Raw genomic sequence first — 14,678 nt, forward strand, 5'->3', positions numbered from 1 at the left:
CCCCCTCCCCACCCCGGCACGTGCGCGCACACACACACACACACACACACACACACACACACACACACACACACGAGCCCAGAGGGTTCCTCTGACCTGAACACAGCCCCCGACCTCAACACAGTGCCTACCAGCACTGAAGCCTCGCCCCACCTGCCAATTCCCAGAGGGGGCCCAGGGCGGCTCAGGGGTTACGCAGTCCCCTCCCACCAAAGCCCACAGGTCCCAAGCCAGGACTAACACCACTGGTCTCCATGCCCCTCCCTCTTTGTCTAAGCTGCCCAGGGACAAAGGGTAGAGGTCAGATGAGGCAGCAGCAAGCATCGTCCTGTGGCTGACCACATGGCCTGCGCCCCCCCACCCCCCGCCCCCAGCCCTGTGGCTGTGCACACGGCTGGGCCCCAGCCAGGAATCTCCTCCGTGGAGACCCCAATTCAGCTGGTCCAGACAAGCAGCCTGGCTCATCTTCGGTGCTTGTGAGACACCCCAGATCTGACCTTCCGGAGAGAGAGTCCCAGCCTGAGGCCACAGGCGCAGCCCAGGGAGGGGCAGCAGAATCCAGGCCCAAGCCGCCGCTCCAGCCCCAGAAGTCTCCACGGGGGGACAGGCCTGAGGCAGTGTGGTGGCCAGGAAGCCGCCAAACTTCCAGACAGTTGCTGCTCAGGTGTGGGGAGACCAACGGGAGGAGGCGGCTGCCCTGGAAAGGCAGGTGCTCAGAGGAGGACACGCCCACCCCACCACAGGGCCGCGTGGCAGTGCTGGGCTGGCGGGGCGCAGGGGTGTGGTTCCCACAGAGAAGGACATGGGGGAAACAGGCTAGCATCGGCTGCGTAGAGCTGGAATAGCGGCCCAGCCTTGAACCCACAGCAGGCCGGCCCACAGGCTCTCGGGGTGTTTTGTGGGAGGCAGGGCTTGCAGTGAGGCCCTCACAGGTTTGCGCCCACATGGAAGCCCCAGAAGTAGAGCAGCAGAAAACAGAAAAAAAAAAAAAAAAGGCCCAGGGAAGGGGGGTGGGGGGGAGACACATGGAGACAGAAAGGGTGGGCGAGTGCCCTCATACCACTCAATGTCCGTATGTGACAATGGTGCCAGGAAATTTGAGGGCTGGGAGAGAGGGGGATCGACGGAAGGGTTGGCAGCGATCAAGATGCACTGTGCTCAACCTGACGTGCTGAACTGAAACCCTTTGTACAACTAGACGGTGAAAATAAAGAAGATGCAGCAAAGACACACATCCAAGCAACAGGCTTCAGCTTCTCCAACTTGGATCCATTCAGTCCGGTCAGAGGACCCAGGGAAGAGGCGGCTGGGCCCAGCCTGTGCCCACTGGCCTCCCAGGAAACTGCAGCTGGTCCCTGTGCCCTCGGTGCCCTCCACAGAGCAGCAGGCGGAGGCGGGGGGCTGGCTCAGCCTCCAGGAAGACAGCTCCCACAAATGGCACAGGAGGCACTGGGTGGGAATAATAGCAGGGTGTTTGCCCAGGGAAGGACAGGGGGTAATCAGACCGAGGTGCACGCAGCCACACAGGCAGCCTCCCACGCCAGGCAGCGCAGGGGATCACTGCAGGGTCCCGAGGGGATGGAGCCACATCGTGTCCCTGTCCTGCTTGGCTCAGCTCTGCTCAGCGGCACCCCCACCCCCTCCGGTCCCAGGTCTCCCCCCCAGACTCGCTGGTGTTATGTTGAAGATCACGCGGCCCAGCACACTTCTAGAAACAAACCGTCCAGCGTCTGCTCACTTCCCTAAACACAGGAACATCCTGAGGGCCAGTCAAACAAAAGCAGAGACAGAACACACGGCTGAGGAAGGCAGGGGACTCGCCTGTCTGTCCAATGCGTTAGACCCCCCCACCCCCGCCCATCAGGCAGCTCCAGAGACACCCCCACACACACCCCTCCCCGCCCCAGCTCCAAGTCCTCTCTGCTTGGCCACTGGAATTTGCTATGACCGAGGACCAGGGCCAAGGCTGGCCCTGGTTCATGGGGAGGAGCCGCCTGTGCGGGGCAGAGGACAGCGGGCGACACATCCTCTAATTGCAGCCAACCCCCTGCCCAGGCCCACTGCAGGCAAGCACTGATGACACCTCTGCAGTGGGGAGGGGGTCTTGTAGCCACAAAGAGAGGTCACGGGGGAGTCATTCTGACTCCAGGAAAGACAGACAGACCCAGCGCATGAAGGTGACGTTTGTTTACTGACAAGAAGCAGGCAGAGTCTGAGAGGCCGGGACTGATGGAAGCATCTTTGTGGAAGGCAGGAGTCCACAGGCAAGCACCATGCAAGTCATCTCTGCTCTGTCTGGCTGGGGTGGGCAGGATCCTCACCTTCACCCTCTTCTGGGGCAGTGGGGGAGCTGGAAGCCCCCCCAGGCTCCAAAGTCAGTTCCAGAGCTCCTTCGCCAGCCACCCGGCGTACTTTCTCCCCTTTGGCTGCCAGGATCTCTTCAATGTTCCTAACAGACAGGGAGGCAGCATTACCCCTACACTTGACCCCTAAAGAACATCCTATGAGCCAGGTGCTGTGGCTCACGCCTGTAATCCTAGCTACCCAAGAGGCTGAGATCTAAGGATCATGATTCAAAGCCAGCCCAAACAGGAAAGTCTATGAGACTCCTCAATTAGCCAGCAAAACACCTGGAAGTGGAGCTGTAACTCAAGTGGTATAGCACTAGCCTTGAGTGAAAAAGCTCAGGGACAGCACCCAGGCCCTGAGTTCAAGCCCCTAGACCAGCACAAAGAGAAATAAAGAGAAACACCTCATGTCTAGCTCAAGCCAGAAGCAATTTCTAAGGTGCAGGTGGCATCAGAGCCGTGTGAATCTTCACAAACCCCTCCCTGCGTGACTGCAAGCAAGGTTAACCTCAGGAACCAAGAAACAAACATAGGCTGCCATCTCCCTTGCTGGGAGCACCGCTGGGGGCACCGTGGTCCTCCACGCCTGCCCGCCCTCCAGGCCCTTCTCGAAGCCCAGGTCTGACAGCACTATGGCCAGGCCCCAGCAGTGCATTAACAGACAACCTTGCAGGACTGCAGGAGCTGCCCCATCCTGTCCCATCCCGGCCACAAGGACATGGAGACAGAAGTTACAGTGTATGGCCCCAGCCCTCAGCCAGGGGCAAAGAGGGCAGCTCCTGACAGATGGGGTACAGAACAGATCCACTCCAGAAATTACCAAAACCATCAGAAGCATCCAAGAGGAGCCCAGTTGGCCTAAAGTGTACTGAGACATTTGGGAGGGTACCCACAGAATACCACAAAGTTATGCATGGTCTATCTGAAATCCATGTCCTGTCCAGACAAGATGGTGGGGCTGCCCAGGTAGGATCCAGAACTCAAGCGGGGTGAGGTGTCTCAGGGAGGCGGGCGTGGGCTGCTGAATGGACTCTTGGACGAAAATGAGGGCCTGTGCTGGGGTACAGCCCGGGCTCTGCGGGCCGGTCTCACCTCTTCCCGTCCAGGTCAGAGAACCAGCCCAAGTTGTCGGCGATGATGTGGTGGTTCTGGCAGCCCGGGCAGGTCACGATGACCACACCCCGGTGATAGGCTAGCTTTGAGATGCGCTTGGAGGACCGGGTCTCACAGACCTGGCTGAGAATGAGGATGCTCAGGCGAGGAGCCCACGGGGTAGCTCCACCCCTTCATGAGGCTCCACCCCTTCACGAGGCCCCGCCCCCAGGCAGCCTCTAGGAAGGCCTCTGGGAAGACCGCACCCAGGGCGACCCCACCCCCTCACTCCTCGGGCCCCGCCCCTCCGGGAAGACTCTGCCCCCCTCACCTCAGGCCCCGCCCTCCGGGAAGACTCCGCCCCTCACTCCTCGGGCCCCGCCCCTCCGGGAAAGCCCCGCCTCCTCCCTCGGGCCCCGCCCCTCCGGGAAGACTCCGCCCCTCACTCCTCGGGCCCCGCCCCTCCAGGAAGATCTGTCCCTCACTCCTCGGACCCCGCCCCTCCGGGAAGATCCGCCCCACTCTTCGGGTCCCGCCCCTCCGGGAAAGCCCCGCCTCCTCCCCTCGGGCCCCGCCCCTCACTCCTCGGGCCCCGCCCCTCCGGGAAAGCCCCGCCTCCTCCCCTCGGGCCCCGCCCCTCCAGGAAGACCCCTTTCCCCCCTCTCCGCCCTCCAGCCGGGTCCCCGGCGCCGGGTGCACCGGCTCGGTCCCGACGTGCACCCACCTTGCAAGTGTAGACGAGCTGGTAATGCGCCGCCTCTACGCGCCCCAGCGCCGCCGCGGGCCCCGGTCCAGAGGTGCAGCGCCGCCAGCCCCAGGCCCACCGCCTCCTGGAGACCTCCGTGCGCGCCCCCCGGCCCCACAGCCTCCTCAGGCCGGGCCCTCGGGTCCGCGCACCTCCCAGCAGCGCCGGCACGCGGCCCAGCGCCATCCGCAACATCCCGGCAGCGTCCCCCGGCCCCGCCCCTCGCGGCTGAAGCCGAGCCCGCCATCTTGGAGGAGGGCACGTGGACGGAAGCGCCTATTTTGGGCTTCCGCTCGGAGGCGTCACGCTCGCATCCTATAGCGCCCCCTGGTGCCGCCCTGCGGTGTGACGCCGCTTCCCGCGCCCTCCGCGCCCCGGACAGGCAGTGGCGGCGCCCGGCCCCGCGCCCCCCGCGTCCCCCGCGCCCCGGACAGGCAGTGGAGGCGCCCGGCCCCGCGCCCCCCGCGTCCCCCGCGCCCCGGACAGGCAGTGGCGGCGCCCGGCCCCGTGCCCCCAGCGTTCCCCGGACAGGCAGTGGAGGCGCCCGGCCCCGCGTCCCCCGCGCCCCGGACAGGCAGTGGCGGCGCCCGGCCCCGTGCCCCCCCGCGCCCCGGACAGGCAGTGGCGGCGCCCGGCCCCGTGCCCCCCGCGTCCCCCGCGCCCCGGACAGGCCGTGGCGGCGCCCGGCCCCGCGCCCCCCCCTCCGTGTCCCCCGTGTCCCCCGCGCCCCAGACAGGCAGAGCTGACGCCCGGCCCCGCGCCCTCCGCGTCCCCCGCGCCCCCCCGTGTCCCCCGCACCCTGGACAGGCAGTGCTGGCACCCGGCCCCGCGCCCCAGACAGGCAGAGCTGACGCCCGGCCCCGCGTCCCCCGCGCTCCCCGTGTCCCCCGCGCCCCGGACAGGCAGTGGCGGCGCTCGGCGGTGACTTTATTTGCGGGCTGCACGCGCAGCGCGAGTACAAGGCTTGCGGAGCCCACAGCGGGCGCGGGGCTTGGCGGGCTAGGAGCCCTCGGCGTCGGTGTTGTCGCTGCCCGTGGTGTTGCCCGCGTCCTCCTCGCCCCGCCGCCAGCCGTTCTGCGCCTTCCGCAGCGCGCGCTTCCTGGAAAGGCCGGCAGTGGGCGGGGGCGCGCGCGCGGGCCGCGCCCCCAGCCCGCACCCCGTCACCCGCACCTGCGGTAGTTCTCGAAGCTCTCCTTGAGCCGCCGCCGCTCCTTCTCCGGAGGCTCGCCGCTGCCCGGCCCCGCGTCCTGCAAAGGAGAGGCCCGCGAGTGGACGCCCTGCCCTTCCCCGGCCTCGACCACTGCGCCTGGGGCCGCCCTTCGGCCCGAGTGGCCGGGCACCCTCCGCCCGGGACCCCGCTACTGGGCAGCCGGCTGCGGCGCGCACCTGTCCCGGTGAGACGCCCAGCACCCCCCAAGTCCCCACACCTGCGGCTCTGCCCCAGAAAGCGGGGGACTCCGCGCTCCGAACACTGCCCGCGGCCTCCAAGCAGAGCCGTGGGGGCCTCACGGGGGCCAGGGGTCCAGAGGGAGTCGCTCCCAGCATGGGGTCAGCCGCTGAGGCCGGGTGAGGGGCCCCCGGGCAGCCTTACCTTCTGCAGAGCCACGAGGGGCTGCTCTGGGCTCTCACGGCCTGCCAGGCTGCCTGAAACGAGAGCTGTGCCCGTGGGTCCTGCCCACCGCGACCCCCGGCCCCCTGCCCGGCGGCGCACCTCCTGGGCCAGCTGCGGGGCCTCCGGCCTGCTCCCCTCTGTCCACCTGGTGGCACCAGCGTAGCCCTTGCTCCCTCCTGCCCGCTCCTCCTGGGCTGGCAAAAGGATCCTGACCCCAAGCCTGGCCAGGTTGAGCCAAGCCCCTCACAGGGGCTCCTGGGGGGGAGCAGCACAGTGGAGGCCCCAGGAAGACCAGTCCTCAGTCCCTTGGTGGAAGGTGCTGGCAGCCAGCTGCACGCAGACCTGGTGTGCACGCAGACCTGGTGTCCATACAGACCTGCCCTCCAGCCTCCCTTGGTGACACCGGTGGCTTCTTGGGTGCCCGTTTGGGCTCAGCAGCCTCAAGTTCTCGTGTTTGGGGCTGGGGCAGGTGGCCAGGCCCTCACTTCTGCATCTCCTGCCACTTCTTCCCCTTTTGCCTCTGCTTAGAGGCTGAGGTCGGCCTGGCTGCAGAAGTCTGTCTGGTTTCCTATGTAACCTTCCAGGGGTCCCTCCTCCTTCCACTGGGCCTCCCCCTCCCCTCACCCCAGCCCTTCAGAGAAGACCTTTCTCCAGCCCCAGGCTACCTCCACACACACTGTGTGTCTGTGGCAGCCTGAATGGCTATGTTGGGGTTACAGGCATGAACCACCAAGCCCAACTACAATGCCCAGCCTGTCCGATGTCCTTGCTCTGCCCCGTGATGCAGAGGGCAAACCCCTCACCTTTGTCTGACAGCTGGGTGTCCTCCAGGTCCTGAGGCAGAGAGAGCTTCAAAGACAAGACAGGCCAGGGGTTAGGCTGTTCTTAAGCTGCCCCTGCCCTACTCTAGGCAGGACCTGAGCTGTGCAGTCTCCTGGCTCTCAGCTGGACACAGCCATCACTATCAAAGCTCTGCAGGGCCATGAAGCTCCTGCCAGAAGCAACTATGCTTGCCTTAGTTTACCCCAAGCAATCAGGCCAGTGCTCTTCTTCCAACCAACCCAGAGCAGGACCAGGGGTGGGGGGAGGAGAGAGAAAGCAAGTGTGGGGTGTGGTCCAGGGGAGGCCAACCCCTCCTGGGGGGGCCACACTCACCTCCTGGGAGTTCCGGGGTGAGCTGTCTTCCAGGTCAGAGCTCTGTGGCCACAGGAAAGGGAGCGTATCAGCAGGCTGTGGGGTCCTGCGTCTGGGCCGGGCCGGCCTGGGTATGGGGGGGCCTCAGCCCTGCCCTCTAGGGAGTCCTGCCATATGTCAGCCACACTAGGACCCCCGTACAGACTGCCTGTCCTCCTTGACACCTGTACCCCACCAGGCCCCCTGCAGGCCACCACCTGACCACATTTGCTGCTTGGGCCTTGAGCTGTGTCTGCAGCCCTCACCCCACCATGCAGAGGGGACTTGTGAGAGTGAGTCAGCTCCACAGCGGGGAAAGGGGTCAGGAAGATCCACGGTCTTGCCGAGGCCACCAGCGGGACATTGGCCACGCAGGCAGGAACCGTGGGCGTCCCATCGCTACGTGGTTCCTCTCGGGGATGTGTTGGCCTCTGCATCCCACCGAATGCCCTCACGCCCCAGGCAGGGCCATTCCCCCCAGGCCTCCCACACCCAAGGCCCACCAGGACAAGCGAGTCCAGCTGCTGCTGCTTGAGCCTGCCCTCGGCGGCCAACAGCCGGCCCTCACACTGGAACAGCTGCAGCTGGAGCTCATCCGCCTTCTCGCCCAGCTCCCGGACGCGCTTGCGCAGCTGGTCCTTCTCCTGCAGGCTCTGGGCACACTGCGCGTGCAGCTCCTCGCGGCCGGCCATGGCCTGTAGGGACGGCACAGGGCTCTCCTCAGAGGCACCCTCCCCCTCTCCTTGGCTCCTGGATCACCTTCCCCAGCACAGCCTCGGCCCAGCAGAGGCCCTAGGGAACAGAGCAGCCCAGGGGCTGCCAGCGCTGGCCCATGCAGCCTTGTCTTGGCTCCCTTTGGTTCTGCTCAGACCTAACTGGCTTTGGAGAGATTGGCAAAGTCATGAAGGCTCATGATGGATGTGGACAGTTTTGTTTTGTTTTTTTATTGGTCGTGGGGTCTGAACTGGGCCTGGGCGCTGTCCCTCAGCTCTTCAGCTCAAGGCAAGCGCTCCACCACTTGAGCCACAGCACCATTTCCAGTTTTTTCTGCTTATGTGGTGCAGGGCCTCATGCACACAAGACAAGCACTCTACCACTGAGCCAACTTCCCAGCCCAGATTTTTTTTTTTTAAAGCACACACAAAATCTTCATGAGCCAAGAACACTCAGGATGGTCACTGGGGACCTGGGAGACCTGCAGAGTCTTCCTGTGGACAGTCAGTAAAGGTTTATACCCCACCTATGCATGCATTTAATGAAGTTTGGATGCTGGGGGTATCAAGAACATGATTGTTGATGGCTTTTTAGGAGTGTAAAGTGGCTCATGCCTGTAATCCTACTACTCAGGAGGCTATCTGAGCATCACAGGTTGAAGCCAGGAAAGTCTTTCAGATTTAAAAAGTTTTTAGGGCTGGAAAGGTGGCTCAGTGGTAGAGTGCTAGCCTTGAGCTGAATTACTGAGGGACAGCGCCCAGGCCCAGAGTTCAGGCCCCATGACCGGACCCAAATAAAAAAGTTTTTTGTTTTTTTGTTTTCTTATGTGGTGCTGAGGAATCAAACCCAGGGTCTCAGGCATGCAAGGCAAGTGCTCTACCACTGAGCCACCTTCCCAGCCCCCCCCCCAAAGTTTTTAATTAATCTATTTTTTGTTTATGTGGTACTGAGGAATTGAACCTTGGGCCTCAAGCCTGCTGGGCAAGCGCTCCACTACTAAGCCACATTCCCAGCGCCTCTTTGAGATTCTTATCTATATTTAACTACCAAAAAAGCCAGAAGTGAAGCTCTAGCTCAAGTGAGAGAGCACTGCCTTGAGCAAAAGAAGCTCAGGGACAGCACCCAAGCCTTGAGTTCAAGCCCCAAGACTAGCACCAAACAAACTTTTGCATAAAATTAAGTGGGGTGCCAGCAGCTCATCTGCCTACAAGCCCAGTTATCAGGAGGCTGTCATCCAAGGATCAATGTTCAAAGTGAACTGGAGCAGAACAGTCTGAGAGACTTCATCTCCACAATAGCCAGCAAATAATTAGGGCTGGCTCAAGTGATAGAACACCAGCAAACAAGGCAAGCCAAGCAAGTACAAGTTCCTGAATTCAAGCCCTGGTATGAGAAAAAAAAAAGTGGGCAGGGGAAATGTAAAATGAACCTCAGACTTTTGTACACCTGAGGCACAAAAAACAGACTCCACTGAAGGATGGGACTGTTGTCAGATGCTGGTAGCCGATGCCCGAAATCCTAGCTAGTCAGGAATCCAAGACTTGAGAGTTGAGGTTCAATGCCAGCCCAGACAAGAAAGTCTGTGCAATTCTTTTCTCCAATTAACCACCAAGAAGCTGGAAGTGGGGCTGTGGCTCAAGTAATAGAATCAGTTTTGAGAGGGGGAGAAAAAAAGCGAAGGGACAGCTCCTAGGCTCTGAGTTCAAGCTCCAGTACCAGCACAAGAAAAATAAGAAACAATTCCTGCAGAAGGCCATGAAGAGCTCAGAGAACCCCCCCACCCCAGATGACCACACACACATAGTGACGGCCAGCCCCCCTAAGTTCTGTCGCTGCTTCTGATTGTGGACCACCAGGTAAGGACCCCTTGGGCTGGGATGTAGCTCAGTAGTGGCAAAGTGCTTGCCTAGCAAGTGCAACGTCCTGGGTTCGATCCCCAGTGCCAAATAAATAAGTAAATAAATAAAAATACAGTTTAAAAAGAAAAGGACCCCTGTCCAATCCTAGTCTGTAGCCTTGCTTTAGAGGGTTTCCTGTGTCTCCACTGATGGCCCCCAGAATCCATACCTTATGCACACTACCAAATTACCTCTAGCACTGCATGAAGCACCAACTCTATTGAGTGGAACGGCGTGGGAAGCAGTGAGGAAGACACAGCCCTAGGTTGGCAGGCTAGGTTCCACCCCTAAGAATTCAGCCAGCCAAGGCACCGTGTGGCACCTACCTGATCCCTCTCGATGGCCACCTCCTCCATCTGTTGCAGGATGGCCTCGATGCGGTCCTTGTACATTTTGGAGTCCTTCCTCAAGGCCAGGCACTGCAGCTCAAACATCTCCCTCTCCTCCATGCACTGCAGGGGGCCACCGCTCAGCCCCACGTGCCCTCTCCCCACCCGGCCACCAGGGGGCAGAGGCCCAGAGCTCAGAGGCACAACTAACTGGTCACACCAGCTGGGACAGGGGAGGCCAGGCCCACCAGAGACCATGGCCACTCTTTGTTCAGCCACGGGCACTGTGAGCCCTAAGGGTGGCCCCCACTGTCCTGGGGGGATCTGGGCAAAGGGCAGTGCCTCCAGAGGTGGTTGGAGGTATGGGGTGGCGGTCCCACACCCTCCTTCCAGGCCCAGCGGGCACTGGTTGGGCTCGTACCCGGGTGCGCAGGGCTTCTCCCTGGCGAAGGTCCTTGCGCAGGGAGAAGATGGTGTTGGCCTGCTCCTGGTGGTCCCGCAGCGCCTGGCGCCAGTCTTCCTCCAGCACCTGGATGTAGGGGCTGCTCCTGTCCAGTTTCCCCTTCTGAAGATGGCGAAGAGGACCAGGCTGGAAAAGCTGATGTGGCCACGAGGGACCCCGCCTCTGCCCGCCGTGCCCGGCAGCCCCACCTGCACCGAGACCTCCAGCTCCTGCACCCTGGCCTGCAGCAGCGTGTTCTCCTGCTGCAGCTCCCACAGGAGCTCCTGGCTGGGCCGCTGCTCCATGGCGTGTTTGAGCTTCAGCGTGTGTTTGCGCTCCACCTTGCAGTCATCCTCGGCCTTCATGAGGCTGTGCCTGAGCCGGTCAACCTGTGGGTGGCACAGTCAGCCGCATCCCCTCCGGCAGCGTCCCCGCAGCGGGCCCGCGGCGCTGCGGGGTCTCCTCACCTCCAGCTGCAGGTCACGGTTCCGCATGAGGGCGGTGCCCTTCTCCTCACTCAGGCGGGCCAGGCGCATGGCCAGGTCGTAGTTCTCGTCCTTGCAGCGCTTGAGCTCGCGGCCTCCAGCCTCGCACTCCTCCTTGAGCCGCTGCACGCGCTCCTGGTGCTTGCGCAGCAGGCTGTCCTTCACACGCAGCTCCCTGATGAAGTCGTCCTTGGAGCTCAGCACGGCCGTCAGGTCCTGCACCTTCTTCTGCAGCTTCATGACCTCCGTCATCAGCAGCTGCGTCAGGCCCGACTCCCCCGACGCATCTGGGGGCCACACAGCGTCAGGGCACTGGGCCGCCATGGCCGCAGCTTCTGCCTTGGCCTGTCCAGTCCTGAGGGCTCGGGGAGGGCCTTCCAAGACTGGCCAGGAGGCCCTGCTGGGCTCCCACAGAGGGCAAGCTGACCAGCAAGTTTCCCTCGGGGCCTAGGGCCCTTCCAGGCCCATTCTGCTTCTCTGCTGGCCCTTGTGGAGGAGGCTGCCTCTACCCAAGTCCCCTCCTGGAGCCGCAGGGCCGGGTCAACCCGCCCCTCTGTGTCTAATTTACGATGAACCTTAATGAGAGATGGAGGACTGGGTGTGGCAATGGGGCCTGGACAGTGCCCCATCATGCTGGAAATCAGGACTGTGCCCTGGGGCAGTGGCGAGGGCTCAGGGGACAGGGGCTTTAGAGGGCTCAAACCCAATTCCAGCCAAGTGCCAGTGGCTCACACCTGCAATCATACTCAGGAGGCTGAGGTCAGGTTCAAAGCCAGCCTGGCCAGCCTAGGCAGGAAAGTCTGTGAGAATCTTTTTTTTTTTTAATCAGTCATGGAGCTTGAACTCTGGGCCTGGACACTGTCCCTCAGCTCTTCAGCTCAAGGCTAATGTTCTACCATTTGAGCCACAGTACTACTTCCAGTTTTCTGGTGGTTAATTGGAGATAAGAGTCTCATGGAGGGCTGGGAAGGTGGCTCAGTGGTAGAGCGCTAGCCTTGAGCTGAAGAGCTGAGGGACAGCACCCAAGCCCAGAGTTCAGGCCCCACAAACAGACCCCCTCCCCCAAAAAACAAAGTCTCATGGACTTTCCTGCCCAGGCTGGCTTTGAACCACCATCCTCAGATCTCAGCCTCCTGAGTAGCTAAGATTTCAGGTGTGAGACACTGGTACCCAGCGAGAATCTTATCTCTAATTAAGCATTAAGCACCTGCTCCTTATCGTTGGGCTTGAGCTATGGCTCAACTAGTAGAGGTCAATCAGCCTTGAACAAAAAACTAAAGGAGAGCGCCCAGTCCCTGAGTTTAAGGCCCAGGACATTCTGTCTCTTACACACACACACATACACACACACACACACACACACACTTCTCTAGGTGAGTATTCCCAGGCTAGTGTGGGAAAGGGTGACCTCAGTAGGTGTGACGGGAGGCCCCACCCCAGCTGCTCCTTTCTGTAGGCATCCAAGCAATTCAAGAAGCCCAGATTGGGTAGGCATCCTGTGAGGGATGCCATCCTCCCTCCCTCCCTCTCCAATCTCCTGTGTGTCCCCCGGCGAGGCCTGCCCGCTCTACCCGTCCCCCCTCCGTGTGCCCCTCACCAATGATCATGGAGAAGACACGTGCCGGCTCCTTGCCCGTGACCTTCTTGTACAGCTGTGGGTAGTAGAGCTCCAGGCTCTCAAGGAAGGCCACGTAGCCCTTGTGGCCTGTGCGTTGCAGGATGTCCAAGAGCACGCCTATAGGCAGAAGAGGCAGGGTGGGTGGGTAGAGGCCAAGGAGGCCCACGGGAGATGGCAGGCCGTGGGTGCCCCACGCTCTACCCCACAGGGCCCCGCCTGGTAGAGGGTTGTGGTGGTTGGGTGAGACGCCCTCAGGTCTCACTGGGCTGAGGACACAGTGCTGCCCAGCCGCCCTATGGTCCTGAGGAGTCTCAGCTGTGGTGGGAGTCCCACTGTCCCGGCTCTCAGCAGCACTGAGCAGACCGGAAGTGGGTCACCAGGGGGAGAAGCGTGCTGTTCACATGCCCAGGATGGAGGCCGGGCGGGGCAGGCTTCCTGGGAACCCAGGGACCCGGTCTGCAGGGGGGAGAGCCGTACTCACCCACTTTCCGCTTGCGGGTGACCAGGTTGGGGTCGCTGAGCACCTGCTCCTCATCGTCGGGGTTCAGAACCTTGCACTGGCGCAGGTAGGGCGTGATGCGTGAGGGGTCGATGACGGAGATGAGCTTCACCCGGAAACTCTCCAGCGTGCTCCAGCACTCGTCCTCGTTCTCGTAGTCCGACATGCCCGCCGCAGGCCGCAGGCTGGGGGCGGGAGAGCAGGCGAGGTAGGATGCCCGCCTCTGCTTCCTGCTGGGCCTGGGCCCTGCTCCAGGAGCAGCCCCAGGCCCGCCAGGGCCCAGCCGAAGCTCCACGACCAGTTCTAGAGTGACAGTAGAGGCAGAGCCATAGCCCCCCTTCGATAGTCCCCTGAACCCTGTTCCGTCTGCCGCCTCTGCCACCAGGGAATGGACAGACTCCCCTAAGCCAATTCAAGAAGTCCAGACTGGGTAGGAGTCCCCTCAGGGATGCCATCCTCCTGGCACACACCATCTTCACCTCTTCGGGCCCTGGCCCTGTGCGGGCCACCTCTCACACATGGCGGTGAGCGGTTGAAGCTTTGCCCCTGGGGCTTCCCTGTGGGGCTCTGTCCCTTGGCATGCCTGTGGACCCTCAGCCGGCCAAGATCTAGGCTAGGATGAGGCAGGCTGGCTCTCCCCCTTTGCCATGCAGGACTTCCTCATTCCTCAACAGGCCCCAAGTTCTGCCGTCAGTCAACAGCTGGTGACGCAACGGCCGCCTGGCAGCTTCCTGTGTTCACTGTCACAGGGCGCGTCTGTCACCTCCAACAGGCCGACACAGGGAGGGGATGGCAGTGTGGCCCACAGCCTGGCAAGGCTGCTGTGGCTCCTTCCCAGTGCCAGGTGCTAGGGATCCCTGGGCTCTTCTGCCTCAGACAAGGCCTGGCCCTGGCCTGAGGCTGGTGGGGGACTAGGCCAGCTCTGGCGGAAGAGGTCCACCCATGTTGGCATTACCCACTGCATTCTACCTGTGCGAGGTAGACATCTCAACCAGCAGGACTGGAAGCCTTGGCTCCAAGGCTGTGCTAAGGCTGCCAATCACACAGTTGTGGCGCTCTGCAGTGGGGACAGCTCCTAGCGCCTAAGAAACATGGGCATCAGCCTAGGGGGCCAGGTCACCAGTTGGAGAGACACGGGCCCAGCTGGCTCCTTCTGAAGGATTTCCCAGTTTCCTGCTGCACCAGCATCATCCGGCCCAATAGCCCAGGGGAGAATCCTTCTCACAGTGAGCCCCAAATCCACATGGCCCCACACTGGACTTAACTCGGTCCCGTCCCCCTGGTATGACCAAGTACCTCTCTAGTGCCTAAGCACCATCTAGTACTTGGCCTTGGGAGCTGACTGCTCCTCTTGGTCCAGGGCCACCAAGGTCTCCCCAGCCACCTTTCAGAAAGGACACCTGCTGAGCCTACCTCGAGGGTCCGGTGTAGGATGGTGCCCTGGCCACTGACACGGCAGTAGCCTGGGACTCTCTGGATGTGGAGGTGCTGCTGGCCGCCCCGGCTGGAGGGAAGGTGGAGCCGTGTGAGCCTCTGCACTTCCTGATGGGTTCTGGTGAGGCCACAGGGGCTGGCTGGCCCTCCCACAAGGGGATAGTCCTTGCTGACCTGCTTTCTGATTTGTCCAGGGAGGGAGGCCCCTGGGGCCAGGCAGAGGGAAGTGGAAATCCTGTGGGGAGCAGAAGCACCCTCTCTATCCTGTGCCAGTATCCTGGGGCCACTG

At 62.1% G+C, this 14,678-nt stretch overlaps 2 protein-coding genes across 3 annotated transcripts; both read right to left on the minus strand.

Moving 5' to 3' along the window:
- Positions 1 to 2,172: 2,172 nt before the first annotated feature.
- Positions 2,173 to 4,436, minus strand: Dnlz (DNL-type zinc finger). Its single transcript, XM_042681067.1, has 3 exons — positions 4,165 to 4,436; positions 3,441 to 3,580; positions 2,173 to 2,449 (listed from the first exon to the last, which is right to left on the minus strand). The coding sequence occupies exons 1-3, from the start codon at positions 4,378 to 4,380 to the stop codon at positions 2,281 to 2,283; spliced, it is 525 nt and encodes a 174-aa protein (XP_042537001.1). The 5' UTR covers positions 4,381 to 4,436; the 3' UTR covers positions 2,173 to 2,280.
- Positions 4,437 to 5,095: 659 nt separating this feature from the next.
- Positions 5,096 to 14,477, minus strand: Card9 (caspase recruitment domain family member 9). 2 transcript variants are annotated; one of them, XM_042681066.1, is made up of 13 exons: positions 14,369 to 14,477; positions 12,938 to 13,140; positions 12,436 to 12,573; positions 10,821 to 11,125; positions 10,563 to 10,742; positions 10,333 to 10,476; positions 9,909 to 10,034; positions 7,474 to 7,665; positions 6,953 to 6,994; positions 6,601 to 6,646; positions 5,777 to 5,829; positions 5,356 to 5,432; positions 5,096 to 5,284 (listed from the first exon to the last, which is right to left on the minus strand). In XM_042681066.1, exons 2-13 carry the CDS (start codon positions 13,119 to 13,121, stop codon positions 5,185 to 5,187), a joined length of 1,587 nt encoding a protein of 528 aa, XP_042537000.1. In that variant the 5' UTR covers positions 13,122 to 13,140; positions 14,369 to 14,477; the 3' UTR covers positions 5,096 to 5,184. The 2 variants fall into 2 exon arrangements, with proteins under 2 accessions (XP_042537000.1, XP_042536999.1); XM_042681065.1 differs by having other exon boundaries at positions 5,777 to 5,841.
- Positions 14,478 to 14,678: the final 201 nt, after the last annotated feature.

Source organism: Dipodomys spectabilis, unplaced genomic scaffold (genome assembly GCF_019054845.1).
Source record: "Dipodomys spectabilis isolate Male_0828 unplaced genomic scaffold, ASM1905484v1 ptg000067l, whole genome shotgun sequence".
NCBI classification, from domain to species: Eukaryota; Metazoa; Chordata; class Mammalia; order Rodentia; family Heteromyidae; genus Dipodomys; species Dipodomys spectabilis.

Excerpts from the sequence above, each read along its gene's own strand:
- Dnlz (XM_042681067.1), bottom strand. The coding sequence starts at position 4,380 with ATGTTGCGGATGGCGCTGGGCCGCGTGCCGGCGCTGCTGGGAGGTGCG. Across the intron at positions 3,581-4,164 it reads AGCTCGTCTACACTTGCAAG|GTCTGTGAGACCCGGTCCTC; the intron begins GTGGGTGCACGT and ends ATTCTCAGCCAG. Across the intron at positions 2,450-3,440 it reads TCTGACCTGGACGGGAAGAG|GAACATTGAAGAGATCCTGG; the intron begins GTGAGACCGGCC and ends CCTGTCTGTTAG.
- Card9 (XM_042681065.1), bottom strand. The coding sequence starts at position 13,121 with ATGTCGGACTACGAGAACGAGGACGAGTGCTGGAGCACGCTGGAGAGT. Across the intron at positions 11,126-12,435 it reads TGTCTTCTCCATGATCATTG|ATGCGTCGGGGGAGTCGGGC; the intron begins GTGAGGGGCACA and ends TGTGGCCCCCAG. Across the intron at positions 6,995-7,473 it reads AGCTGGACTCGCTTGTCCTG|AGCTCTGACCTGGAAGACAG; the intron begins GTGGGCCTTGGG and ends CTGTGGCCACAG.